Source organism: Drosophila yakuba, chromosome 3R, assembly GCF_016746365.2.
Source record: "Drosophila yakuba strain Tai18E2 chromosome 3R, Prin_Dyak_Tai18E2_2.1, whole genome shotgun sequence".
Classification (NCBI taxonomy): Eukaryota; Metazoa; Arthropoda; class Insecta; order Diptera; family Drosophilidae; genus Drosophila; species Drosophila yakuba.
This window is the reverse complement of record NC_052530.2, coordinates 9,250,278-9,277,724: the sequence shown is the minus strand read 5'-3', so window position 1 is coordinate 9,277,724 and position 27,447 is coordinate 9,250,278. Positions and strand designations below refer to the sequence as shown.

Below are 27,447 nucleotides of genomic sequence, written 5' to 3'. Positions count from 1 at the left end.
TTGTGGGCGTTAGAGTGGGCGTGGCCAAAAGTTTTTTGGCGAATAGATAGAAATTTACAAGAATAATACAAAAATGAAACAATATCAAAACGTTTTTCAAAAGTGTGGGCGTGGCAGCTTTGGGCGGTTTGTGGGCGTTAGAGTTGGCGTGGCAAAAAGTTTTTTTGCAAATCGATAGAAATTTTCAAGACCAATACAAAAATGAAAAAATATTAAAACATTTTTCAAAAGTGTGGGCGTGGCAGTTTTGGGCGGTTTGTGGGCGTTAGAGTGGGCGTGGCAAAAAGTTTTTTTGCAAATCGATAGAAATTTACAAGACCAATACAAAAATAAAAAAATATTAAGACATTTTCAAAAGTGTGGGCGTCGCAGTTTTGGGCGGTTTGTGGGCGTTAGAGTGGGCGTGGCAGCATGATTCGACAAACTTGCGCTGCGTCTATGTCCCTGGAGTCTGTATGCCTAATGTCAACTTTCTAGCTTTTGTAGTTCCTGAGATCTCGACGTTCATACGGACAGACAGACGGACGGACAGACGGACATGGCCAAATCGACTCGGCTATTGATCCTGATCAAGAATATATATACTTTATATGGTCGGAAACGCTTCCTTCTGCCTGTTACATACTTTTCAACGAATCTAGTATACCCTTTTACTCTACGAGTAACGGGTATAAATATTATCGTACATAAAATAGGAGAGAAAATACCGTCCGTTGAAACTAGAATATGCAACTCGTGTTACAGTTTTGCTCGTCAGTGTACATTGCGAAAAAAATAATAGCAGCACCACTACGTATTTTATTCTCGATCAAATAAATTAAAGTTGCAGTACCGAAGGTGCGAAATACAGATTTTTCGCATAATGCTAGATATTTTTCCCATCAAAAAATGAAAAAAAAATTTTTAATTGTCCATACCCTTATTTTTTATAATTTTTTTTGGGCAGCAAGGTCTAAAATGAGGCGAAAACAAAAATAGCAGCACTATCGATTTTTTCAAATATTCAATACTTGTCGGCGGTTTGTTTTGGTGAAAAGCACATGGTTATAAAACTTCACATTTGTATTACTAATTCCAACATTATTTTTTAAACATACCTCAAAAAAAATTATTAAAATGGGACGAGGAGAACATTGCACTTCAGATAAACGTGACATGGTCAAAAAACCAATTTCTGAAGGAAAATCACACAGAAATATTGGTCTAATCCTTCAATGCTAAAACAAAATGATAGGAAATGCAATTACCTACAAATAGAATCCCGAATAACGTGGGAGAAAACAATCATTGGGCACCCATCTCATCAAAAGGCTAGTGCCCGAGAGCAAGAAGGATCCATTTAAAGCTCCTACCGAACTAAAAAAGGATCTCAACATATCCGCAACAGTGCAAACAGTTCACACATGTCTAAGGGAACATGGTTTATAAGGCTGTAATGGGAGACACATACCCAAGCGCATTAAGTTCGTCAAGGCATTTAAATTGGCCATGCGAAAAATGGACGAACTTTTAATGGACAGATGAGAGCAAGGTGGTTTTTTTTGGTGGCAATGGTTCTTGATCGAATGTAAGGCGCCCTAGGAACACCGAATATAAGCCAAACGACGCAGTAGAAGCATTTAAACACGAAGGATCCTGTATAATGGTATGGGCTTGTTTCTCGTACTATGTAGTTGGGGCAGTACCATAATATAGCATGGATAAAAACCTTCATGGATCAACATGTGTTTGTGGATATTTTGGTGACGATGTTGCTGCCCTTTGCCAAATACTATTAACAAGACCATGACCCCAAGTACACAAGCAGGAAAGCCAAGGATTCGTTCCAAAATAAATCTGTTCCTGCTTTGGATTGGCCTGCACAGTCCCCAGGCCGTAATCCCATCAAAAATTCTTGGTCAGATATGAGAAAAGCAGTTGTAGCTTCAAAGCCAACTAACAACGAATAACTTTGTGTATAATTAAGGAGTCCTGGAGCAAAATATCCTTAAAACGTTGTCAGGACCTGGTTGATTCCATGGCAAAACGTTGCGATCCTGTTACTGGTAATAAGGGATACCCAACCAAATATTAAATTATTGAAATGGGTGTAGTTTTAGCACGCAAAAATTTGTTATTAGTGAATTTTTTACTATCAAGTTTAAAATTGAAAATTTAAGCATTTTTCATGAAGTGCTGCTATTTTATTTTTCGCCTAATTTGGTCGTTTTTAACAAAGATCCTCATTTAAGATAAGAATAAATAAAACAATTGTAGATATTTGTATTTCCTAAAAACCTTTAACCTTTCTAAAAAGGTATTTTTCAGCTCCTTTTAAGCCCTAAATTGTAAGTAGGAGACTTATTCAAAGTTTTACTGGGCAAGTGCTGCTATTTTTTTTCGCAGCTGTATGTACAAGTAGTTGCCAAGACGTTTATACGGACAGACAAAGAGAACGAACATGAACATGGGACGAACATGATATATGATATGATATACATATATACATTGCTTTTACAATAAGGTAGCTAAAAGCTCAGATTATTTGCGGCTTAAATATGTAATCTAAAATCACATTTGTTAACTTCCATCACCTTCACGAGTTGTCTTTGACGATAACGTCATGACGTTTGGGTAATATTTAACAAATTATACATTTTAGCCATTCCTTTGGATGAGCTTTTCGTTAACAATTCGTTGTGACCTTTGCACAAGAAAAATTCAAAATTTGCCGTTATAATGCTGAAGAGCCTTGCGTTAGTTCATACATGCCTTCAGACATCTGTTAAAAGGTTCTACCACCTGAATGTCCTTGAACACTTAGGAAATAAAGGTAAAAGCTCATACTAAGACCTCAATAAATGTAACTGATACTTGTTTGGTTTAGTAATTTGCAAGCCGTTAAGCCACCCCAGTCAAAAGCCTAAGAAAATTGAAGATGGCTCGATCGGAGTGATTCAAATCATCAAGAACGAATACAATGCACTCACCAACGCCATGCACCGAAGATTCCTGGACGATCTGGAGGAGCAGAAAGACCAGAGGAATAATTTAAACCGGTCGTTAAAGGAAAAAAAGGGTGACGATCTCCAAAAGATGGCAAAAGATTGCCAGAAGCTAGTCAAAGAGATCACAATGAAAGGTAATGATGGCGATGTAAAGAAGCTCTGCAAGGAACTAGCCCAAAAAGAGAAGAGCGACAAGGAAAAAATAAAGAAAAGGTGTCGGGAGCTAGCAGCTAAAGAAAAATGTGAAAAGGATAAGCTGAAAAAGCAGTGCAAGGAGTTGCTGAAAAAAGGGAAGTGCAAGAAAAAGGAGACTTGCGAAGAAGAAGAGGAAGAAGAGGAAGAAGATCCTTGCGTGAAATGCTGTTGCCCAAAAAAACGCAAGAAAGTTGACCCCTGCAAGAAAAAAGATCCTTGCAAAAAAGAGGATCCGTGCAAGAAGAAGACTGTGGACTGGAAGAAAAAGTGCAAGGAAGTAGCCAAGAGGGAACAATGCAAAAAACTGGCCGAGAAGAAAAAGTTCAAGAAAATGATAAAGATGTGCAAAAAACAAGCCGAAAAAGACAAATGCAGAAAAATGGCCGAGAAAGAGAAATGCAGGAAAAAGGCTAATAAGGGAAAAAAGGACAAGTGAATTAAAAATTAAATGACCGATTGAAACTGGCGCGGACTCATAACCAAAATGATCAATTTTAAACCTTTTTAATTGAAATTGAAGTACGATATTTGTAAATAAAAACATTGCCAATCTGGCTTTTCAGCTCGTTAAGTGTTAGAATTCTTATTAGCACGGAATAACGATACAATCATGTATAATATTAAATTATACCTAACGGCTAAATACTATCCTTCAGCAACTGAAAAACTGGATCGTCACTATCTGACGTCATGTCAAAATATTAACTATTCTTAGAATATCAAACTACACTAATTTTGCTCTCTTACTTTTATACTGACATAGTTACTGTTCAAGTACCTTCAAGTCGAATATTATTTGCACATGACTAGACTGAGTTAGTGATCCAGACCCAGAATAGTACATTATACATTATATTCTTTTAATATACCCCAGTTATATGTTTAAAATATTTATCATATTTTCCTCTCTCATACACTGTGATAATTACGTCATTGCATGCCCATTTATTTTCCAGTTTTAGGAATATCATGGCGCAGATCGGGTCAAAATCATCCTAATTTTTGCATTTCAACCCGATTTGTTTCTTAAATTATCTGTAAAATTTTGGAACCAATACCTTACAAAAAATATGTTGAAAAGAGCCTCGTTGGCGTTGAGCCATTACCCCAATGCCTGTTTCCGTGTCTGCAGTTGTAGCACGTGTCTCCGAATGTATCACGTGGTAAAATGCAGGGAGGATCTGAATGTTGTTCAGAAGTCAAATCAGGACTACAGAACAATGCCGAAAGAGCTGCAGAGAGTGTTGACTTGCCAGGAAGGTAGGTTTTCTAATTTTAGTCACTCTTGTGCAATTAACATTTTATCTTAAAAAAATGTTGTCTTTAGATACTTTCGATATCCTAAGTCATCGACCCGATCAGCCGCTGCGAAGTGCGTTCCTGAAAGATCTGGAGAAACACCTGAACCAGAAAATCCTGAGAAAAGAGTTTTTGGGTCGTGAGATGACGTCCTTTAAGCGAGAAATTTTCTGCGAAACAGCCAGTTCCGCCGATGGGTGTGGGGAGGAAAAGTGCGGGACAGGGTCGAGTAGGGGTAAGAAAAAACGTGAAAAGTGTGGAAAGGGTGGTGGAAAGAAAGGGGATGATGGAGAAGATGACATGGAAAGGCTGAAAAAGCGGTGCAAGGAGTTTCGGTCCGAGAAAAAGTTAAACAAGTGCAGGGAAAAGGTCGCAATGAATAAGTGCAAGAAAATGGCAAGGGCAAAAAAATGTCAGAAAAAAAACAAAATAGAGCAATGCATGAAGTGTGTCAAAAAAGAAAGAGCAGATGAGGATGAGGAATGTGAGGTAGAGAAGAAATGCCCCGACGAGGAGGAAGAGTTGGAAAAGCTGAACAAGGAAATCCAGAAATTGGCCGATCAAATGAACTGCGAAAAGTTGGCAAAAATAGAAGCCATCAAACAAGCCTGTCGAGAAGAAAAAGAAAGGGAAGAGTGCGCCCGGTTAGCTGCAGAAGCCCGGAGAAGAGCCGAAGAAGAAAGAAAACGCGCAGAAGAGGAGGCCAGGAGAATGGCCGAAGAGGAAGCCAAGAAAGGGCCTGAAGAAGATCTGTGCGAAATCAAGAGGCAGTGCGCCCTGCTGGCCAAGGAGGCGAGAAAGAAGGCGAAGGCCAAGCAGAAAAAACTCAAGGCCCTAGCCGCGAAAGCCAGGGCCATGAAAATGAAGGAGCAGTGTAAGAAAATAGCCGCAATTCAAAAGTGCCGCCAACAGGCGAAAAAGGATCAGGCCGACAAGGACAAGGCGGAATGCGAAAAGGCCGCCAAGGAGGAGGCCGACAGACTTAAAGCCCTGCAAGAGGCTGAGCTGGCTAGAAAAAGAGCCGAATGCGCAGATAAGTCCAAAAAAGCAATGTGCCAGAAAATCAATAAACAGCAAAAACCAAAAGAAGATGTATGCGCTAAATACAAGTTCAAAGAAGCAGTCCAAGTTAAAAAGGAAGCGAGCAAATCTGCACAAGTATCGGATGTAAAAGAGAATAGCAAAAAGGAGATCGCCAAAACGCCACCCCCGCCTCCTCCCCAACCACCAAAAGCTGCTAATCCATCCCCTACACCTCCAGCACCCTCACCACCCAAACCCAAAGCCAAACCCAATCCCGACGGACTGTTCCAGATATGCAAAAAAATAGCCGAAAAGAAGCTTAGACAAAGGAAAAAGAAAATCAAGGTCCTTAAGGCCAAATGCAAAAAAATAGCTCTTAAGGAACAGTGCAAGTGTGAGAGGAAAGCAAGAAAGGCCAAGGAACTGGATGAATACTGCAAAAAAAAGAAGTAAATATGGAACAATAGCACCACTCGAAGTTCATTGATCTTCCAATGCTCCATATAAAACAAGTTCCTATAAACTCAACGCATTTGGCTCGCAGGTTATGGCTAGGCCCATCAATTCTTCATTCTTTTGTGTTTAATTACGATAACAGTCGTACATCAGTTTTAGGCACTATTGCTGGCTTATAAAATTCAAAAAAAAACAAATTAAATTTGAGCATTAAAAATCAGAATTGACAATTGTGCGTATTTATACGATTATTAAATTCAACACATATGCAGTCAAAACAAAAAAGCCCAAATTACTTGTACATAAGTACTGTTATAAGTAACAGAACTTACGTAACAATCTAGTGCTTTATATTTCAAAAAAAGGAGTATAGGTTTTTTTTTTTGACTGCAGCTGTTTATGCTTCCTATTTGGACGGAAGGCTTTTAATCAATAAATGCAAGCCGATAAACATTGCAAAAGGGAGGATACCCCCAGAGACAGCAAGAAAAAAAGAATAAATATCATTGTGGGACCAGTTTAGAGATTCGATGGCGGTGCTGTGGCATTATTAAACTGGAAGGTCGGATAGCGTGGGGCGAAGGCTCCGTCCCCGATTATCTGCGTATGCTCGGAGTCGTCCCTGCCGGCGATCGTTGGTGCCCGGTACTGTGTCTCCACAAACTGCGGTGGCGCTGCAAAATTAGATATGAGTAATTAAATAGCTATTCTGTGTATATCTTGCTAAAAAGCTAATGAATTGTAGTAAATGTAGTATAAGTACGCAACAGAGACATATCTAAAATTCATACTCACGTATATTAGGATACAGAGCACCGCCACCAGTGCTGTCAGCCACATTCCAGCCTAGAGCACCACCCACGCCATCGCCGCCAGGAGGGCTGGCCGGACTCACTGGCTGTGTGGGCGCCAAGGATGGATCCTCGGACTGAACCGCCGACGGAGCATCCGTAAATTGAGGAGGTGGCCGTACGCCAGCCAATGGAATAGTGCCTAAGGTGATTGGCACCTTGCCGGTGAGATTGCGGTGCGGACCGCTGACATCGCATTCTACATGCAAGTCATAGTCCAAAGCGATAATGCCGCAGTTGAGAAGGTTAGTCGGTGGCAGCGCAGGAATCTCCATTTGCTGCGTAAACGTGCGAGACTCGCCGCCATTAACTGGGCCAACACTTAACGTGGCTATGATCACCTTGGACTCGCGCTTCTCGCTCCGGGGCTGGTTCGTGTGGAAGGTGACCAACTTTCGCAGTTCAAATTTCACTGCTGTGAGATTTACGTTGCTGGTGTTGTCCACCTCGCAAGTGATGGGCAACACCTGCCCCGAAACGAATCCTGTTTGCGGGATGCTTGTAATTACTGCCAACGGTCCTGAGCGACAGCAAAAACAGCAGAAGGACTTTTCCAGCTCGAGCTTGCTTGGTTCCTTGACTCTAGGATTGAGATTCAGGTCAACGGGTGCTATCACAGTGAACGCCATCTTCATGTCCTGATCGAATTTCCAAGGACGATCAAGCGTCACCTTGATGGTAAAGCGCACGTGGCCGAATTCGCCCTCAAAAGAAGAGGGCAGATTAGGCGGCAGGGCACAGGTGAATGGATAAGTGTGTGTGCCAGGCGGCAGTTCCGTCTCAGAGCCTGAAAATTAGAGGAAGGATATATTATATTAAATACATACTAAATAAAACTATAAATAAAGTTTCAAAAGGAAAGGTTATAAATGCTGTAATTAATTTTCATAAGCCTTACAAGATTTAAATTGAATAGTAGAGTAAAAGGGTCCGCCTTTCTTTGGATGTCTTTTAATAAACTGTATATGAATCAAGCTTTACTACCATACTTTGGTTGGGTAATAAGTACCATTCAATTTTTATAATCAAAAATTAACATTTTATAAATTTCTAATAGCATAGAACGTTTTTATACCAGTAACTCGTAGAGCAAAAGGGTATACTATATTTCTTGAAAAGTATGTCATATAAATATTATTCATCAGGTTTACTAGCTGAATCGATCTTCGTATGAGCGTCAAGGTCTGGGAAACAATAAAAGCTATAAAGTTAATCACGCAGGTTCTAATGCCTTTAAAACTTTGATCTGTATTGGGGCTACGTAGGTTTTAATATACACTTCTTATTAATAACAACCAAAAAGTCGTTAACAAACTTTTCTATTAATGCCATTATTTCAATTTAAGGATCAACCAAATTCTCAAATCTTTTTTGTACTTACTGTTTTTGCCGCCCAGGAGATAGTACTGGATTTTGAAGTACTCCTCATGCCCCTTCAGTTGAGTCACCTCGTTCTCGGTCTTGCCCTCGCTGGTGGTCACGCTCTTCTCCTCTGTCCACTCGGTGTTGGCTTCTCCCAGAAACCGAATGATAATGCCTACGAGGAACAAGTGGCTGTATTTACTGAATGAAAACGACAACGTCACTGTCGTGCTTTAATTTTAGCTATAAATAATATGGAAAACACTCTACGGCATATTCTACGGATGACATCATCGCTACTAGGCAGCATCTGTCTCCCGTGTTTGATGACATCAAAATGTAATTATTGTGGAATGTTTGCCACCATAGGTTACATGCCCTCCTCAGATCTACATATTTACTTACTTTCTTTTGTATTCATACTTAAAGCTATTTATAGTTGTTATCACCCTACTGAAAAGAGGAGAAAGTGCATGTGTTTGGAGGGGTTAACAACCGCCAGCATGCTGAAACAAGGTCGTTTAGGAACCGAAGGACAAACCCACATTTGTGGGTGGTGCACCGGCTTTTTATGACAGGATTTAGGGAAGTTTGTAACGAATGACAGCAACTGCACATATTTGTACTTGAGTCGCACTTACCTCGAACTTTCTTGGGCGAATCAAACGTGAACTTCACCTGGCCGTTGACCGTCTGACCAGCGTAGTATGTGTTCCACGGGTTGTCCAATTGCACTTCACAACCTTTAAGGCCCATGTTTGAGATTCTTTGGCTCTAGGCACCAATAAGTTAACGACTTCTCGGTCTGTTTTTAAACGCCCTGCGGTCGCTGAATTCAGAGGTTAGAGATGGGCGTTGTCGGTATCTAGGGATGAAAACAAACAAGATATCAGCCGATATTTTAATATGACCTGTTTTAAATAAAGCTTGCCTGGGTATACGAATAAATTTACTTATCACTACTACAACTACTTACTAAAACTATTAAAAGCTAGACTGTGAACTATAAAGTGTAAAATTAGCGAAGTCTTGCATTTAAAAACTAGATTTTTCAAAACAGTACGAAATTTGTTTATATTTTTGCATACAGAGATGTTTTTGACGTTCCAGCCCTGCTCGTGACTCACGTGGACACGAAGACGCCATCGAACAATTTTCATCTCTATTACAATACGACAGCAAGAAGAAGATATTTTGTGAAAATTTGCTTTCCTTCCGAGTTTTCATTGATTAAACAAATCTCACCAAACAAATAATAGTGTCGTGGAAAATGTCGCTTTTCCGCAAACCGAAGAAAATCCAGCGACGTGTGTTCTCCAGCAACGCTGACGAAGAGGAGGACGGTGCATCCTTGGATCCGGACGCCGAAATGGAGGCGCCTCCGCCACCCATAATTTCCGGCAAGAGGGAGAAAGAGAAGAGCCGAAAGGCCATAAAGCTGCAGGAGGACAACAGCAAACCAAAGGCGCTGCTCAGCTTCGCAGATGACGGTGAGTGATGCCGGGATATTCGAATCAGGATTTAAAATTCCCTTTTCCTTTCAAGAGGACGACGGCGAGGTCTTTCAGGTGCGAAAGTCGTCGCACAGCAAGAAAGTGATGCGCATGCTGGACAAGGAACGCCGCAAGAAGAAGCGCGAGGAACGGGCGGAAAACAGCGGACTTCCCGGGGGCGAAAATGGTAGTACACAGCATTTAGAGTCATCCGGTGGCCCATCATCGGGTCCCCCGAATTCCAACTCGAATCCTGCCAATGCTGGCAGATATAAAAGTGCCAGCGATCAGAGTAAAAGTAAAAAAAGTGATAATCATATGATCCAAACCGAAATACGCACAGACGACTTTGTGGTAAGGTTATTATTATTCAATTTCTTCTACAATAATACCGTTTAACGAAATCAGAAATTAAATTATCGTAGAGCACTTAGCAGCAAATATTAGGTTGAATGAGTTTATATGTGAAATTTAACATTTGTTGGATTTTCTGGTCCTTAAATGCCATTCCTAAATACTCGTAGTTTAGACGTTGATTCACTTGGCTTTTTAACCGGTCAGTGATGGGAAGTGTCCAGGATCTGCGATCCAACTATTGCTTAACATAGAATTTCGAATTTAAAACTTGAACCTGACCAGAGGAAAACTAATTAAATATTTTGTAGCATTCATTGACCTATTTTTTAAATTACCGAAAATCAACCCATTGCTTACGTAGTCATAAACCTAGTTATTTTCCCGCCATTGATAGTCGCATGTCTTCCCTTCCAAATAAAGAGGATGAATACCAATGCCTCTCCCTAAATGAAGTCCTTGAGAGATCCTCTATAACATAAATCGTATTCCTTGTCCCCAGCTAGTGGTTAAGAAATCGGAAACTCCCGAGGCAATTCTGAACGGTAGAGCTGCCCTCTGCGCTGGACGGGAGGACATGAGCGATGATGACGACCAGCAATCCGAGGATGGTGGCCATGACAAAACACGCCACCGCTTCTCAAAGCCAGAACATCTAAAGCAGATGCTCGAAAGTGGTTCCATTCCGGATGCAGCAATGATACACGCTGCCCGAAAACGTCGGCAAAGGGCTAGAGAACAGGGTAAGATTAGAGACGTTCCCACCATAGCAATGACTTACGCCTTGTCTTAAATTCCAGGTGCAGGCGACTACATACCTGTTGAGGAGCCCAAGGAGCCGACCAAGCTAAGCAGTCGCCTACCGTGCGAAGATGTTGAGGGTGATCAGTCGGATGACGAAGAACGCATGGACATGAACGATATTACGGGACGCAAAGAGCGTGAGGAGCGACGCGAGCAGTTTTATGCTGTCGAGAATGATTGTATGTAGAGGGAACAAGTCTGATTTGCGGCCAGAGCCAGGCTAATTACAGGTGAAGTTTTTGGACAATTGTTAACCTTTGCTCAATCCCCTGCAGCCACCGACGGAGATTCCGATCGGGAGATGAACGAGTGGGAGAACCAGCAGATCCGCAAAGGTGTTACGGCAGCCCAATTGGTCCATTCTCAGCATGAATCCGTGCTATCCCGTTTTATGATCAAACCTGCCACGGTGGGCATCGGAACCGGTATGGACGACGGAGATTCATCAGTGGCCCAGTCAACGTCTACTTTGCTGGAGCAGGCATATGCTAAGAATGCCCTCGACCGCACCAACTTAGCAGCAGCAGTTCGATCAACCGTCAAAAGCAAAAAGGAGAAGGCCAAGGCTACAGCTTTGCGAACGCCTCAGGAGATCTTATCCGCCATTCAATCGCGCCTAAGCGAACTCAAAGAACGTTCGGCTGATCACAGCGCCAGTATAGCTAGGATTAGTACAGAACTAAAGGCATTAAAGCTTCAGCAGTTGCAGTGCCAGCAGAACGCACCGACAGCGGCAGCAAAGTACAAGTTTTACCAAGAAATAAAATGCTATGTGAATGACCTTGTAGACTGTCTCTCTGAAAAAGCGCCAGTGATATACGACCTAGAAAAGCGTGCACTGCAACAGTATGGCAAAAACCAACGTTATTTGGTAAACAGACGGAGGCAGGATGTCCGTGATCAGGCCAAAGAAATTGCGGAATCAGCAAGTATGAGAATTTTGTTTCGTTATATCAAAGGGATAGGGAAATAGTTTGATTATACGATAAACTGCATATATGGTAATTTTTAATCTTCTGTTTTCAGAACCTGTACCAGCTGCCTCCCGCCGAACACCTGAATATGAAGAACAAGTTCGCCGTGCAGCGGAAAGAGAGGGTCGAAGGACACGTCGGCGATGCGAGCGCGAGCGTAATGATCTGCTTTCCTCCCACCTGGATGGCATGTCGAGCGACGATGAGATTGCCGATCAACAGCAGGAACTGAGTGTGGCTTCAATGGCGCAAATAGAATCTCTGTCCGCGATTGCCTTTGAAGACGTTACTGATGACTTCAGCAAGATCGAGCTAATACTAATGAAGTTTTTTGCCTGGCGAAAGACTGACATGTCGTCATACCAGGACGCATTTGTTAGCCTGTGCCTTCCGAAACTCTTGGCTCCGCTGGTGCGCCACGAACTTGTTCTTTGGTCGCCACTTCTGGATGAGTACGCGGATATAGAAAATATGCGATGGTATCAGGCGTGCATGCTTTATGCGTCTCAGGCAGATGAAACTGTGGAGCAGCTCAAGAACGATCCGGATATAAATCTAGTGCCGGCGCTGATTGAGAAAATTGTGCTTCCTAAAGTGACTGGTGAGTCCTACACAAATTTAAAAAAAAAAAGGGTTGTGGGATAAAAAATTAATATATTTTTAGCTTTGGTCATGGAATGCTGGGACCCATTGTCTACCACACAGACCCTGAGATTGGTTGGGTTCATTAATAGATTAGGTCGCGAGTTTCCCTTGAGCGGCACAAATAAGCAGCTTAACAAACTGTTTGAATCCATCATGGAACGCATGCGGTTGGCTCTAGAAAACGATGTCTTTATACCCATTTTTCCAAAGCAGTAAGCAGTTACTCTTTTAAAATATAGATCACTGTTTTCATTTTCCCTTCTATAAACTTCAGAGTGCAAGAGGCAAAAACGTCGTTCTTTCAGAGACAGTTTTGCAGTGGTCTAAAGCTGTTTCGCAATTTCCTAAGCTGGCAGGGCATCCTGGGTGATAAGCTCCTGCGCGAGCTGGCGATTGGAGCGCTTCTAAATCGTTACCTATTGTTAGCTATGCGAGTCTGCACGCCAAACGATGCCATAAACAAAGCTTACATCATTGTAAATACCCTGCCTACAGTCTGGCTGTTGCCCAATAGCGAGACCATCAAGAACTTGGAGCTTTTTATAGGGTATATTAAGCAAACAATAGAGAGCTGTGATGCAAGCAATCCAATCTTTATGTAAGTAATGAAACTTTGCTTTTAACTTTAGCAGCTATAATTGTTCTATATTTTGCAGGCAATCCAGCGAAAAAGCCAAGCAAATACTTCAAAGACTACATAGTTTATAAAGTGCAGGGACAAACATTGCAGTGACCGCTCACATCGTTCCTAACAGTCAAATACTCGTTGTAAAAATCATGAAATGCACAACTTATATCGGTCTTGTAAGAAAATCTTAAAACCATGTATATAATTAGCTCCGTAAGAGATTTATTAAATCCAAGCTTGAGCTTACCAAACTAAATAGAAAACAGCCCTTCCAACATAATCAATTTTAAATCGTTTTTCCAAAAACAAAAACCCTCAAAAGTGATAAATCTAGGAACTTTGTTTAAGGCTCATCGTTTTGTATTTTCATGCATAGCTGTAATAAAAACCATTTAAAAATTATGAAAATTTAACAATTGCTAAATCTATTGCAGACCAGAACAAATTTACATAGACGCAATTTAATGCTTTGGAAGATTGGAATAGGAGGATTAACAATCAGCCTTAAAAACCGATGCGCGTGAAAAGTTTTGGGCTAGCTCCACAACTTGAACCTGCATTGCCTGCAGATGTTCGTTGGCCACTTTTGATTCACTGCTATCAGGAGTTGCCTGCAGAACTTGCAGGACCAAATCTGAAATGTATGTAGGAATTAGTTAAACGTAAAATGTGGATGCAAAAACTGACCGTGATACCGGAGCAGCAAAGCGTTCTGTTCATCGTTTAGTGAGCCGCGAATGTGCTGCAGGATGGCAGAAACGAATTTTCCGGACGCGTGCAAAATGCTACCAGTGATCGTGGTGAACAAGATCAGTACAGCCAGGTGCAGCAGCAGTGCCGGCTCTTGGCACTCTAGTAGCTGGTTCTGCAGCTTCTTTTTGTGGTCTGCGATTAATAGGCGATCCTTTTTCTTGTCTACCTTTTTAATGATCATGCTGCAGGCCTTCAGAACCGTTTCCGTGGCCAGTTCGAATTCGTCAATGGTCTTATTCAGGGCTTTGTTTTGCTCCAGCAACGAGGCACGGTATTGAACCTCGCATTCTTGAGCCAACTTAATACGCTGGTCCACATTCAGGTTGGTATTTTTTACAGTCAGATTGCACTCGCCTGCCACGTAAAGGGAAAGTTCGTTGCAAATGTCATTCCCCAATGACTTCAGCAAGTATTTAACCAACTGAGTTTGCGTTTCCAGCGGGAAAAGCTTCAAGCCCTTTTCATAGAGCCTTATGTCTATCAAAAACGTATTGATGCGATCCTGAATAGCAGCATGGGTCTGGCGGCGATTTGTCTGCGGTGTAGCCTCGAACAATTCCTGAGCACGTGCCAGGGCCGTCTGATTAAATTGGCTATAATAAAAGGGTTACCAAAATTTTAATTAGCACCACACCTTTTGTTTCGATATATTTTGTTCATAAAACGTACTTTGTATAAAGCGCAGAAATGGGTTTCGCCAAATGCTCCAGTCCCTCCTCTTCTAGGCTCGCAGTAATCAGTTTAATAATGTCTGCTGTCTTGACCAGCTCCAATGGCTTCATTGCCTTTTTGTTTCCGGCTCCACCGCCTCGAGAGCTTTGCTGTACATCGTCCTCATCATCACTGTCGTTATGAGCCGCCGCCTTTCCGCGTTGATGCTTCTTTGTGGATTTGGTCTTAGTCTCACGCCCTTGAGCTCCTCCTCCTGCTTTGCCAGAGGACGCCTTTTTTCTCCGCTCGTCGCGCTTATCCACCTTGCCATCGTCCTCTAGCTCTTGAGTCGACACGCTTCCCTTCTGCGCTAGAGTCTTCTCCACAATGTACTGCTGGTATACACCGCCGTCGACGGCCGCCTTTGCCTGAGACTCTGCTAACGCTTGACAGGGCTGAACCAATTGTGCGAGGTATGGTTGCGAAAATACTAAAATTATAATTTGTTGATGTATATGACATGAAATATACATTTCATGAAATTAGTATCTCACAAGATTACATTAAACATATTAGGCCTCGAACTGGAGTCAAATACGTACCGATGCTGTCAAGATACACGAAGTTGTTAGGATTACTGTGCTTTTGTCCCATAATGGTGCTGAATACCTCCTCGATATCCTCCTCGGACAGATTAGATGGAAGTATGGTGGTCAGATCCAGATACTGCTTGGTGGCACTGCACTCATTAAGCGCCGTGACCACCGTGAGCTCTACAAGTCGAGCGCCAAGGGCCACACGCTTGAGAAAGAGAAACTCTTCGTTAGGGAACTGCTTGCGAATGTAGGACTTGGCATCCGAAATTCCCAGCTTTTGGATGGCGTCGTACTCAAGAAAGCTGTTCTGCTTGTAGAACGAGTTCACCCAGTCGGCCTGCGTCTTGGCATAGATGAGCGGCACGTATTGGGAGTTGGCCAGCTTCGACGTCACCTGACCGGCTGGCGCAATTTCGTCCAGCAGCGAATGGAAGATCTTCTCTTGTACACCTATTTGCTGCAGAATCACAGCCACATTTATGGGCCTGGTAATGGCTGCCAGGGCTCCCCGAATCTTCGCTTTGCAACGTTGGATGTAGGCCTGGGTAAAGAACACCCGCGGATTTGAGGCATCCTGGCGACCCTTAATAATCTTACCCAGATGCTTTTCGACCACGTCGTGTTGCAAGAAGTCTGATGGCAAATCAAACTGGGAAGCCAACTCCGAAATCGAAATCTCTCCTCGCAGAACCAGTTTCTCGTTGATCTCCTGGGCAATATGACTAATGTAATCCTCGTCGATAAGCTGTCCCAGTACCAGGTGTACGCTTGGATTCTCCGCAGCTATTCGCTCGGCTAGGACCTCGATTCGTGACAAATCCACATTTAGGGTTTTGCTGACCTCCACCAAGTTGGCACGACCTCCGTTCACGTACAACTCGTCCTGGATCTCGCGCTCCAGGTGATCCGGCGTAATGTACTCCTTGCCATCGTTGGTGAACACTACTTCTAGCATCTGCTTCTCTAGCAGCAGCGTGACAATCTCCACGCAGTTTCGCTCCGAGAGCCTTTAAAAATTGGTAATGTAACCACGTTCAAGCAGGAAAATAGGAAAGCTTAGCTTACTTCTGCAGCGTGGACGTGAGCTGCGCCTTTTGAAAGTCGGCGGCCAAGCGCTTTATCTCGTCCCAGTCACCACTACCCATATTGTTATGATTCGGTGAGAAAGTAGAGATACAGATATTAGACTCTGCTCAGATGCAATCTGAAAAACCTAAAATGAAACGTCAACAAAAGTGTAGTGTGACCAAACCGCTAAAAAGTAATTTTACTGGTTTAAGTCATGGCACCGGTTGAACACTGGGCTAATGTTTTGAGTCTGTCATCGATCTTCTCGACTATCAGATACCCGTTACTCAACTACAGGGCGTTACTAGAAACAAGTATCAATAAAAAAAATATAGATATATATATAAAAATATATAGATATATATAAAAAAAATATAGATATATATATAAAAAAATATAGATATATATAAAAAAATATAGGTATATATAAAAAAAATATAGACATATGTAAAATAAATATAAAAAATTAAATATTTTTTTAAAATGTGGTATGGAAACCAGTTGAGTAACCCAACTATTTTAAACGTCTAAATTCGTGAACACTCTTCCTCATTTTGAGTTTTAATACCCTCGCAAGAATAATAATGATGCAGTCAGAAGATTCCCACGCAGTGAGGGAGACATTTGTGGGGAAATAAAGTATAAATAATCTCAATCAGTATAAATGGGGAAGATATAACCATGGCCGTCTTTGATCGTTGATCAAGTTTTTTTTGTAAATACAGTTCCCAATTGAATGAATTAATTTACTTAAAAGTTGCGATTCGTTCTTATAGGAGGCGTGTTCGTCAACATAGAAACTTAACAGAGCCGGATACGATGCTGTAAAATTGAATGTGACCAGACATAAAAGTCTTCCCCTACGAACGGAGCGCAGATTTTTGGTATAATCCCAATACTCTACCGCGGTCGCTCTACACCATTTTTGAAATCAACGTTCGTTGGCAAGTGCGCGTCGTTTTCCGCATCTCTTATTCGCAAATTTATAGCCTGACTGCTTCGAGTGAAACCGCGTTCCGAAGTCTTTCCAAGGTAAGCGTGACTTGGGTGACAAAAGGGTAGGCCCATAGATATTTTGCCGACAGCGGCACAGCGTCATAAATCAATAATTTTCGCAGACCAGCACTTTTCACTTGTGTCATGGAATTTTATACACCAAGCGCAAGCGCTGTCTGTGTGTGCGTGTGTGTATGTGCAGCTGCTTTTCAATTTTATTTAGCACAGCTGCCATATGCATTATAAATAACACGTCCTCTGTGGAAGTGGAAGATTCCCGGTTTCTGCTTCGGTGATTTGGGCTCTGGTCCCCGATAGGGGAGTCGCCGGTTGCCTCTCTTTTTTTGGCGGCCATATTGGTCGCGTTTTGTGTGTTTCGCTTTAGTCGGGCGATTATTGCATGCACCTAGGCACGGAAAACTAGCCGAAAGCAGTTTGAACCGAACCTCAGTAGCCTGCTCTTGGAGTGGTTTTTGTTTACCTCGCTTTCTGGTCGGCCAGTTTCCGTGTGCATCGCCGTTTAAGTCTAATCGATGATACATTTTAAGTAGGTCTGCCGAAACTGGATTTGCGTCTAATGTGTTTGGGCCATACATATTCACTTGGTCAACAAGTCGGCGAGGCAGCAAGCCCTCAATTTCGAGTTTTATCCAGATTGCTCATTACTCATAATTTCAGCACTACTACCAGCACAAAGCACAGTTAATGTGGTTTTCGTATGCATGCAGATGTGTGTGTGAGAGCCGGCAATCGCCCTAGGGAAGCAAAAACAACAAGTACATTGGAAAGGGAACACGGCAATCAGTCGCTGTTATTGCCTTTCTGCACAGAGAGAAAATACTGGCTTGATGCGTCATTTCTAACAAATGAATTTAATTTGTTTTCGGTGTTGTGATGGTCTTGTAACTGACATGTTTGATATCACTCCTATTCAATATTTTAAAATATACATACATATGTATGTAGATGACGAAGATGTACAATGATCACCATTTTGTGCTGTGCACTGCGGTACTTTTGTTTTTTGCCCAGGCTGAAAGCGTCCTACTATGGGAATCGGAATCGCTTGTGAGCCGTCTAATCTTGAGATCTTTGACTCGCTGCGGTCATTCACATTGCTTTGTTTTCCCATGTCCCAACAAAATTGTCAGTGTGCGTGGCCTATGCTTGTTGTTGTCGCCAACAGCCACCCCAAATGGGATACACCCTGAGCGGGAGTTGGGCTGAAAGTGCCTCCCCAGTGGATGACGCATCATTACAAATGCTTTACAGCACTTGCCTCAGAGGTCATCGCTTAGGAGGCGACCTCTTTTCGCCATAATCAAGGCATAAATAGATGGAGAAAAACACTTATACATATGAATGGGATACCTCCCAAGTAATATTACGAAACTTAACTTTGTTATTTGCATCTTGGATACTTGGAAGCGTGCTTTCTAGATGGGGAATATGAAAAGCAGGACGGTACATACACATATGTATGAGTCACAAGTTAATAACTTGATAACTAGCTAACTAGTCATAACATAACTAGTCAATAAACTAGAAAATTATTGCATTGCTTTCCACTCTGATTGTTGGCTCTTATCATCGCCGACAGACTTTTTAGTTTAAACTGGAGTCAATGGGTGCTCAAACGCACTTTTTGAGCCCATTGTGCGAATGCTTGACACAAAAACGGAGAAATGAAAAATGCCGAACACAACAACAAAAATGCGACAGCCAGAAAACGGCCAATTACAGTTAACGCCAAAATTAAAAATTAAAAACAAAATAAAATATAGGAAAGTGCCAATGAGTTTCTATGTTCATGGTGACCGTCGAGAAGGTGGCAGAAAGACAAAACAAATGGGTCTCGTTTTCACTCCACTTCACAAAGAGTTTCCTGTGAGGCGATGTCGGGTGACTGGCGTCACATCCGCAAATGGCGTGACTGAATTTGTAGTCTAGGGCACTCGTATTTCCGACCGCAACTGATTCACTTTTCATTGTTATACATTGCAGCCACTGAAACCACAACCAGCATGACATCCACCGAGCTGAAAATCGGCCTGACCACCAGTGCCCGTCCCTCCAGCCGAGTGCTAAAGCCTCCAGGCGGCGGACACACCAATATCTTCTCGGAGCCCGACGTGGCTGTTCCCGCCCCTCGTGCCAAGTACAACCAACAAAACTCCTCAAACCTCAACGCATGCATGGGCTCCACGGATCCCAATAAGGTGGTGGAGAAAATTCGCGAAGAAGTCTCCACCCAGAAGGAGGAGGCCAAGTCCGCCCCACCCAGCCAACCCAAGGAGCCGGCGAACAAAGCAGCGGCCACGAATGGAGAGGCTCGCGGTCGAGTTCCACCCGGCGGGTTCTCGTCGGGCGGATTCTGGTAGAGGGAGTATGCCCTGATGCAGAAGCAGCTGACAAGCATTTGATGACTCACCATCACATCCTCAGACCGACAAGAATCATAAGCCTATAAATATAACTCGCTTATAACATACGTATACACCTACATTTAGAGGCGCATTACCTACCTATACTAACATGCTGATCAGCCGAAGAAAGAAATCTGATTATATTTTGCAAAGCAGCACTCCAAGTCGTTCTTCCTTTCATCGTTTCATTTTCATGTCCCACATTTGTTCTATTGTCTAAGTAAAAGGTATAACATGTCTAACGAAATTGTTGAAATTAAGTAAATCGTGATTCCGCCCCACAAATATGGATGATATGGATTGACTTTAATAAAATCTACCACCTACTAAGCCTAATTTAGCATTTGTACTTAAAGTGTCCAAGCGAAACTTCTTATAGTCTGTACAATTTGTCCAAACGAATACCATAATAACCATCGATGTATTACTCCAAATAAAACATTTAATTATAAATTATGGCTCTTTTATTTGTGCAAGTTGGCGGAGATTCTTGGAGATTCTGAATACTCCTATACGCCTGCTGAGTCAGTAAAGACAATTCGATTTGGTCACGAAATTAATTCTAGTATTTATTACACTTCAGTTTAGAATTACAAGTGTCCATTAATTAATCGTCGAACTTTGTAAAGCGTATTTCTATATATAATAAATACAGCATCAAATGTATTTCAGTTAGTTGACTTATCCCAACATCCGCTGCGTTGACAGAATTAACAATAAGTGGATACATGCGCAAGTGGGATTTAGGTATTGATGTCTGATGTTCTTAAAGTGAACAATATTTAGATCTGCTCCTGGGCGCGGCGTTGACGATCCGGATGCATTCATGTACCAAGCGGGGGTGTCCATATGGTAGGCTTAAAACTAGGGATTGTGTTTCTTTTTTGTTCTTGTAAGACTAATTCAGACTATTGACTATTTAGATCTTCATGTCGTTGATGTACGAGTCCAGTTCGGCGTCCAGCTCCTCGGCAGTGGGGGGTGCCTTGCGCTCCCGTCGTTGGCCGCCTGCCGCCGGCTTGCCTCCGACTGGACGTTTGAAGCCACGACGCGGCGAGCCACCAGCTTGGCCACCTAAAGAAAAACAGTTCGGAATGGAAGTGTAAGGATTGGAGCAAGGGTTTAACTTCAGGGACCGTAATCATAGTCATTATTAAAACTAAACTAACGTATTTTACCCAACTAATATCGTACTGAATCGAAACAAAAGATCGAATAATTACAGAAACACTTGCCAAAACATCGCTATAAAATATCTTTTATCAAGATGTCAATGACTCACTTAAGTCCATTCATTAAAATAAAAACATAAAATCCACTTATAAAAATTGAAACCTAAGAAATAGGTTTTTATCGAAATAAATAAGCATTTAAAAATCTTTGTGGGAGTGCATAGATCCAAAATTGATCTGAAATGGTTTTTAATGAACGATGTTTGAGGTAAAAAATAACAAATATGGGCATTATTCACGGTCCCTGCTGAAATATTTGGATACGCACCACCACGCTTGAATGGAGCTGATGCAGCACCACCAACGCGACGCTTGACATCGGTGGCGGCTACAGGACGGGTCAACACGGCCACATCTGAGACGGCCAGCTGAATGGTCATAGGGCGTCCGTCCAAAGGCACGCCATGGTACTGCTTAATGGCCTTCAACGCGTCGGCGCGACGTTCAAAAATCACGTCAGCGGTGCCTGCAAAGAAACGGGAATAATTAAAATACATTGCAATGGTTTTAATAGTAAGGTTATGCTTTTGTTAACTCTAAAATAATTCAAATTAGCTTGGTCTCATAATAAAGTTTATACTGCGACCTTATATGGTTTGCAAATTTCAGCAAAAATCAATTTACTAAAGCTTTATTTTAACAAATGAAATCCGCTTTGTCTCTGGATAATCAGATCTGCTATCAATCGAAATTTATATATATTATTAGGTATGTTTGTTCCTTAACCTTAATGCCGCCATTTTATGAACAGCATCTACCGAAACTTTTTACTTAGCGACATGTAGTTGGTGAAGTAATAAAACTTACCCAACGAGCGACCAGAGCGATCGTAGTGCACTGCCGCCTTCTTCATCGGCCCAAAGTCGTTGAAGAGCTCCTTGATGTCCGTGTTGGATACGCCGTAGTCCAGGTTGCCGACGATGAGACGGGTGGGCCCGGATCCTCCACCTACGGCTCCCCTCTTTGGTCCGTCATACATATCGTGCTTCCAAGCGCTGTTCACATCGCCCTAGAGGTGGGGGTAGTATTAGGTAGAAGGTAGATGGGTATTTCTTCGAACGCTGGGCGTATCAACTATATGTATGTGGCGGGAGTAGCCGTTGCAGTAGCAGTTGCATCGTATCCTAGCCCCAAGAGGACAGCCATATTGAGCGGAGACACTAGAAATGCTTGTTAACTGGGTAGAGTTCACGGGGAAACGTGAAGCGTGAGACGTGGGGGAAAGTTAATTAAGACACAGGTGCGGTCTGTTTGGTATTCTGTAAAAACGGGGTTAAAGGAACTTGAACTTAAGGCTTTGCTCGGGCTCGAAGATTTGTTCCCTCCGTTGGAAGGCGCATGGTGGCCATTTTGATTTTCATTTTGAATCTGAGTCTGCGTCGCGTCCAAGCACTGTTGTGCGGGTCATGGGCCGCAAGACACTTGCTTGGGTACTCTGTCCTGGTGAACTGAACGGGGATGATCTGCTCCGGCTGCTCCGTTTGGCCATTGAAACGCAATGAATTACCCGTGGGAACTTGGCCTTCTGAACGGCTCCGCCTGCTACCCCTCCTCGCGGACCTTTGAGCGCACTTCCTGGCTTCCTGGGCGACCCGCCAGCACTAGCGCCGCCACGGCGGGCATTACTGGCAGTACGCTGCTGGCCGCCCGGCTTTCGGGCGCCACCTGGTCCGCCTCGGGCGGCTTGCGGCTTTTTTTGCGAGCGAGTGGACTTGATGATGTCGTCAAGGCTCATTTCAATTTTGTCCACCATCTTGTTTATTTCGTGCGTTTCTGACTACTTGGAGATCTTTTGAAGTATGTGGAAAGGTTTGCTTTCTGCTTGCAACCGAAGGACGTGTAAAATATGTTTTTTTTTAAGGGAGCGCGTGGAATTTCACAAAACTCTGCAAAAACGACGCACGAAGAACTACACAATCGCCATCTTGGTTCTCGGGAAAAAAGTGTTAAGTAACGGTGTGCGTTAAAATAGCGACGACCAGCTGGCAATCAAAATGAAACGGTGAAATAGGGAAATATTGAAAACTATTTCATTAATTTTTTCAGATAAATGAGGAATATACACTTTTGAAAATGATTTAAACCATTTTTCAATATATTGCGATAAAAACGACGATGTTCGTTTGGACCATGAGTATTTTGGAGTTATACACGCCCAAGAAAGAATATTGGATTTTTATTTTTGAAGTTTTAATTTAATACACGAATTAAAAACATATAAAGTCAAATTTCTTCTTTTTATTATTAACTTAATATATACGTATGAAACTAATCCTGAAAACCCAAAATGGAAAAATAAATTTTTTTTCGGGACACAGACAAATCTTTATTATACATACTAAACATTTATAAATACTCTTAAATTTTTTAACAAATGATTTTTAACAACAGTTTTGCCGAATTGACCTACTGTGCTCGCGAGTTTCAGTATTCTAGCAAACGTATTTATTTGGGAATGACTTGGTCACACTGTACGTTCAGTTCTTAAAAAAAAACGAACAATACGATAAAAAACATTCCTACCATAGAATTAAAGTATTTTAACTGTATTTTAATAATGTTTATTGTGGCGATAACTGGTGGCATCGCCACGGGAAAGAGTACCATCAGCAAAGTGTTCGAACGCCAGGGTATTCAAGTCATCGACGCCGATAAAATCGCCAGGGAAAGTAAGTTCAGAAAGTGGAGCACATCCGCTTTGCGCCCCGTAATTAACGACCATTTACGCTAATTTCCTGTACTTATTCGCATAGTTGTGGAACCAGGTCAGCCGTGCTGGCGGAAGATTCGGGAAGTCTTTGGAGATGAGGTCCTCCTGCCGAGCAAGGAGATCAACCGCGCCGTTCTGGGGAAGATGATTTTCGAGGACAAAGAGCTTCGCGGAAAGCTAAACAAGATTACCCATCCAACCATCCATCGCAAGATCTTTTGGCAGGTGTGCAAACTGCTGGTCTCGGGGCACGCGTGGATCGTCTTGGATCTGCCACTGCTCTTTGAGACCGGTGTCCTGATGGACTTTATACACAAGATCGTCTGTGTAACTTGGTAGGCTGGGTTTATAGCTTTAGTATGCTAGGGCTCAACTGTATCCCCTCTTTTTGCAGCGACACGGACAAGCAGCTGGAGCGATTAATGGCCCGCAATGAGCTATCCGAATCGGAAGCGCGGCATCGCGTCGATTCGCAAATGCCGCTGGACAAGAAGTGCGAGAAGTCCCACTTCGTCATAGATAATAACGGAACCGTGGAGGAGGCGGAAAACTCGGCCATGAGCATTTATAACCTGATGAGAGACTCCAAGCAGCACTGGCTGAACCGCATCAGCTTCCTGGGGCTGTTCCTAATCGTGGGCTTTACAATATATATGCTTTTGAAGGTGTTCAATCGGTTGCCCGAATCCTGGCAGATGTAGTCCGTTTCTGTGCGTGCCATACGACGCTATTTTACGTGTTAATGCAAATGAAACCAAACCAATTATACAATTTAAACGCTTGTTAGTGAAATATACAAAAGTCACTTATACTTTGTGTGTTGTATATTGTCGAGACGTGCCAACCGCCTTCAATTTACAGTCTGAACAAACCTACATGGGTATGCCGCGCTCACAAGGTAGAAGGCTAACAGACCAACGACGAAGGTGCCTTGAGATTGGATGGAGGAACCGCTTGATCAGGGGGAACTTCTGGATTATGTATGGCGCTGACGCCAATTGGTGGAAGGGTCCTCAAGCAGCTCCGCCGTCTGCAGGCAGTAGTCTACAAACGTCTGCAGTCCAAATTTGGTCACAGCTTTCGTCACATTGTGGTTAAGTTGTATGGGATCCTGTACCACCATCGGTTTTTTCAGCTGGAGGGAGCAGTCAGGGTTCTCCGACACATATGCTGAATACCTAGTAACGGAGATAATGCTTTTTGTCATTTCTATACTATCAATTGTTTACAAATATTTTCAAACATATCTTTACTTCACGGCTTTAAATAAATTTTTGATCTTTAAACTCATATTCTCACCTAGCATGCAGCATCTGCTCGAACTTCTGGATTTCGACATTAGGCTGACCGAAATATGGGCAGACCAAGAAATGCTCGTAGTCGAATTTGGCAAAATACACAAAGAAGTTTCGAAGGAAGCCCTTTACGACGGGGACAGTCGCCTGTAATTGCTGTAGTCCGAGCTCGCTAAACGATTTTTGTGCAAAGTTGACAACCCACGCTGAAAGAGACGCCTAACTTGGTGAATCCCCTAAAAAGACAACGATGTACTTACGTCCCACAAGCACGCCCTGATTGGCCGGTTCCTCCATCTGCAGTATGGCGATGGGAGGCAGCAGGTTCTGGAGCTGCAGGAAGTAAATCACCATCAGTGTAATGCTGTACGTCGATATTTGTTCAGTAAGCTTGCAGCGCTCCAGCCAGTTCTTTACATATATGCACATATATTGAGCTGCATGGAAGCGAAACCAAAGAGATTACGTGGACTTTGTTTGTGCGTTTCTGCTTACTCAGTGGTTGGGACTCGAATATGTATTTGAGCAGATTTGTATTGCAAAAGCCCAAGCTGTTCAGGCAAATGTCGCACTCGATGCCTGTGGGCAAATGGCAGGTCTTGATTATGGGCACGCGAGCCTGTTCGATGAACTGTTCAGAAAAGTACACTGTTAATTACAGATTTATTTTTTAACGCACTCCTCACATTGATAAGGCGCCAATCGTTGCTGACGCAGAAGAACTTCCTCATAGCCCGCAGCTTGGCGATGGTAGCATTGGAAGCTCGATGCTCGAACGTGTGAAATGTGTTGCCTGCCAATCCAAAAGCCAGTAGAAATTACGAGAAACTGGATTCAAGGGCTCAACTTACCGATGTCAACAAAGACGTCCAAGTCGGAGGACCGATTTCCGATGCCTGTGATGCGGGAGCCAAACTTGTAGACTCGCAGTGATTGTTTGGGAAAGCCCGGCGACAAAAGTTTGCACAGGTCCTGTTCGATAATGTCGTACTCGGGAATCACCTTTAGCTTGTCCGCTATTGGGTATTTGTCCTTGAACACATTCGTGATCTCTCCCACAATCATTGCCTTGGCCTCTGCAATAAACAATTTGATTATTATATAGTGATAGTATTTGTATACATGAAGTGGTGACCTACTCTTGGGCAGCTGCACTGTCATATGCTGACGAGCCTTCACCTGCGCCTGCTTTCTCTCCTGTTTGGCCTGATGCGCCGGTTGCGATTGGATTGGCTGATTGTTGGGATTGGGGTTTGGATGCTGTTCCGAAAGGTGGGCCACAGCCTTTGCGATGGTGGTGCCCACAAGCCGGTTGCAGCAAGCACTACAGTTGAATGTGCGCTTAATTGTCTGCAGTTCCTTGGGCTGAACAAAGGCCACGCCCTCACCCGGTGCGGCCATTTCCTGTGGCATAACGTATGTGGGATTCCTGTCCATGTAGTTTTCGATGCCCACCATAATACGCTCCAGCAGCTTGGCCAGGTGCGGATCCAGCTGAGGCGGATTGGCATTCTGGTTCACTGCGTTTAGGGTTTCCAGAAAGAAGTTCGCCTCCATGGTAAGGGGATTCATCTGCAGGATCAGAGGGCTTTAGTCCAGAAATGGCAATGCCATTGCAATGTACTCACGTAAAGCAGTTTGTTTGGCGCCTTCTCGGCCATCGTCTTATTTTTCTTTTTGGCCTTTTTTGCCGGGGCGGCTATGTTGGGCGCGCAGACGGGTTCTTTCGTGGCGGCGGGGTCAGGAAGCTGAAAAGTGAACTGAATACGTGAGCTTCTCTGCAACTCGACTGTTTGCCGCCTTTATTTGACTGCCAATAAATGTTGATTCGAAATATCAAGTCAGCTGAATTTTGTTAGGTTGCCAACTACTTCAAAGTTCGCCGGCTGGTTGTGCTTGTGTATGAGTGTGGGTGTGCGTGTGCTTATAAGCGACAAAATCATACCGCTATGTGGATATGTTTACGAAAATGTGTGTGCCTTTGTCGCCCGGATCAGGTCCCCATAAAATAATTCATATGAGAGCGCTCAGGGATTTACGGGAAGGTGTTAACGCTTCCATTTGAACGCTACTTGTGAAATCGCCTTCGAAGGTCAGCTTTTACTCACACTGGTTTTCCGCCGACTGATCGTCTCATAGTACTGCCTTTCTGCGCTGGAAAACACCTCTTTTTCCAGCCAAAACGAATCCCCAGGTTCAATTCGCATGGTGCCAAAGACTTCGGGCCTTTCTTTTCAAATTATTACGGCTGTAAGCTTGCGTGCGTTAAATACAGCGTTAAGATGGAAACACGTAAACTGCGGCCTGCGATTAGAGTGACCACAAGTAGGTTAATTAAGCACACCCACCGAACGAAAAGAAATTCGAAATTTCCCGACTGGCATCTCCTAAAAACTTTATTTATTTGTTGTAGAACAATTCGTATTTATTTTAAAATACTTTTATAAAATATGGGCCAAAAATATTATTTAAACTCACCAATTAAGCAACCGGTTATGCCTGCCGATTGGGATAGCAAAGTTACTCACCCTGATTTGCGTCCTAGCTAGTGGAAAAACGCTGCAACAAAAGTTAGAGTGACCAAGTGTCATCGCCTCTTCCTTGCCAGTTATCGGTTATACGGCATTTAAGTCGACAGCTTGCCGTCTC

The 27,447-nt window shown here is 42.9% G+C and overlaps 9 protein-coding genes across 12 annotated transcripts; 5 read left to right on the top strand and 4 right to left on the bottom strand.

The window, feature by feature from the left end:
- Positions 1-2,571: 2,571 nt before the first annotated feature.
- On the top strand, positions 2,572-3,753 carry LOC6536109 (sperm-specific protein Don juan). Its single transcript, XM_002096681.4, has 2 exons — positions 2,572-2,812; positions 2,867-3,753. Exons 1-2 carry the CDS (start codon positions 2,719-2,721, stop codon positions 3,616-3,618), a joined length of 846 nt encoding a protein of 281 aa, XP_002096717.2. The 5' UTR covers positions 2,572-2,718; the 3' UTR covers positions 3,619-3,753.
- A 372-nt stretch (positions 3,754-4,125) lies between these two features.
- On the top strand, positions 4,126-6,190 carry LOC6536107 (axoneme-associated protein mst101(1)). The gene is made up of 2 exons (XM_002096679.4): positions 4,126-4,442; positions 4,510-6,190. Exons 1-2 carry the CDS (start codon positions 4,253-4,255, stop codon positions 5,955-5,957), a joined length of 1,638 nt encoding a protein of 545 aa, XP_002096715.3. The 5' UTR covers positions 4,126-4,252; the 3' UTR covers positions 5,958-6,190.
- LOC6536106 (arrestin domain-containing protein 17) lies at positions 6,069-9,034 on the bottom strand. Its single transcript, XM_002096678.4, has 4 exons — positions 8,815-9,034; positions 8,193-8,348; positions 6,756-7,598; positions 6,069-6,634 (listed from the first exon to the last, which is right to left on the bottom strand). Exons 1-4 carry the CDS (start codon positions 8,927-8,929, stop codon positions 6,480-6,482), a joined length of 1,269 nt encoding a protein of 422 aa, XP_002096714.1. The 5' UTR covers positions 8,930-9,034; the 3' UTR covers positions 6,069-6,479.
- Positions 9,035-9,329: 295 nt separating this feature from the next.
- Positions 9,330-13,440, top strand: LOC6536105 (PAX3- and PAX7-binding protein 1). Of its 3 annotated transcripts, XM_002096677.4 has the most exons (9): positions 9,332-9,663; positions 9,719-10,020; positions 10,523-10,763; positions 10,821-11,003; positions 11,100-11,753; positions 11,851-12,399; positions 12,463-12,655; positions 12,718-13,041; positions 13,100-13,440. In XM_002096677.4, exons 1-9 carry the CDS (start codon positions 9,444-9,446, stop codon positions 13,149-13,151), a joined length of 2,718 nt encoding a protein of 905 aa, XP_002096713.1. In that variant the 5' UTR covers positions 9,332-9,443; the 3' UTR covers positions 13,152-13,440. The 3 variants fall into 3 exon arrangements, with proteins under 3 accessions (XP_015047569.1, XP_002096713.1, XP_039231328.1); XM_039375394.1 differs by lacking the exon at positions 9,332-9,663 and having other exon boundaries at positions 9,887-10,025; XM_015192083.2 differs by lacking the exons at positions 10,821-11,003; positions 11,100-11,753; positions 11,851-12,399; ... (1 more) ...; positions 12,718-13,041; positions 13,100-13,440 and having other exon boundaries at positions 9,330-9,663; positions 9,719-10,025; positions 10,523-10,657.
- A 30-nt stretch (positions 13,441-13,470) lies between these two features.
- Positions 13,471-16,315, bottom strand: LOC6536104 (E3 UFM1-protein ligase 1 homolog). Its single transcript, XM_002096676.3, has 5 exons — positions 16,137-16,315; positions 15,078-16,078; positions 14,494-14,965; positions 13,759-14,417; positions 13,471-13,705 (listed from the first exon to the last, which is right to left on the bottom strand). The coding sequence occupies exons 1-5, from the start codon at positions 16,214-16,216 to the stop codon at positions 13,563-13,565; spliced, it is 2,355 nt and encodes a 784-aa protein (XP_002096712.2). The 5' UTR covers positions 16,217-16,315; the 3' UTR covers positions 13,471-13,562.
- Positions 16,316-17,014: 699 nt separating this feature from the next.
- On the top strand, positions 17,015-20,014 carry LOC6536103. Its single transcript, XM_002096675.3, has 2 exons — positions 17,015-17,171; positions 19,140-20,014. Exon 2 carries the CDS (start codon positions 19,160-19,162, stop codon positions 19,514-19,516), a length of 357 nt encoding a protein of 118 aa, XP_002096711.1. The 5' UTR covers positions 17,015-17,171; positions 19,140-19,159; the 3' UTR covers positions 19,517-20,014.
- A 90-nt stretch (positions 20,015-20,104) lies between these two features.
- LOC6536102 (THO complex subunit 4) lies at positions 20,105-22,733 on the bottom strand. 2 transcript variants are annotated; one of them, XM_002096674.3, is made up of 4 exons: positions 22,301-22,732; positions 21,601-21,802; positions 21,062-21,259; positions 20,105-20,635 (listed from the first exon to the last, which is right to left on the bottom strand). In XM_002096674.3, the coding sequence occupies exons 1-4, from the start codon at positions 22,544-22,546 to the stop codon at positions 20,481-20,483; spliced, it is 801 nt and encodes a 266-aa protein (XP_002096710.1). In that variant the 5' UTR covers positions 22,547-22,732; the 3' UTR covers positions 20,105-20,480. The 2 variants fall into 2 exon arrangements, with proteins under 2 accessions (XP_002096710.1, XP_015047568.1); XM_015192082.2 differs by lacking the exon at positions 20,105-20,635 and adding an exon at positions 20,804-20,970 and having other exon boundaries at positions 22,301-22,733.
- Positions 22,734-23,254: 521 nt separating this feature from the next.
- On the top strand, positions 23,255-24,314 carry LOC6536101 (dephospho-CoA kinase). The gene is made up of 3 exons (XM_002096673.3): positions 23,255-23,462; positions 23,547-23,838; positions 23,898-24,314. Exons 1-3 carry the CDS (start codon positions 23,351-23,353, stop codon positions 24,202-24,204), a joined length of 711 nt encoding a protein of 236 aa, XP_002096709.1. The 5' UTR covers positions 23,255-23,350; the 3' UTR covers positions 24,205-24,314.
- LOC6536100 (terminal uridylyltransferase Tailor) lies at positions 24,291-27,101 on the bottom strand. Its single transcript, XM_002096672.4, has 9 exons — positions 26,907-27,101; positions 26,427-26,546; positions 25,938-26,370; positions 25,650-25,874; positions 25,485-25,591; positions 25,294-25,429; positions 25,059-25,235; positions 24,803-25,004; positions 24,291-24,681 (listed from the first exon to the last, which is right to left on the bottom strand). The coding sequence occupies exons 1-9, from the start codon at positions 27,003-27,005 to the stop codon at positions 24,480-24,482; spliced, it is 1,701 nt and encodes a 566-aa protein (XP_002096708.2). The 5' UTR covers positions 27,006-27,101; the 3' UTR covers positions 24,291-24,479.
- Positions 27,102-27,447: the final 346 nt, after the last annotated feature.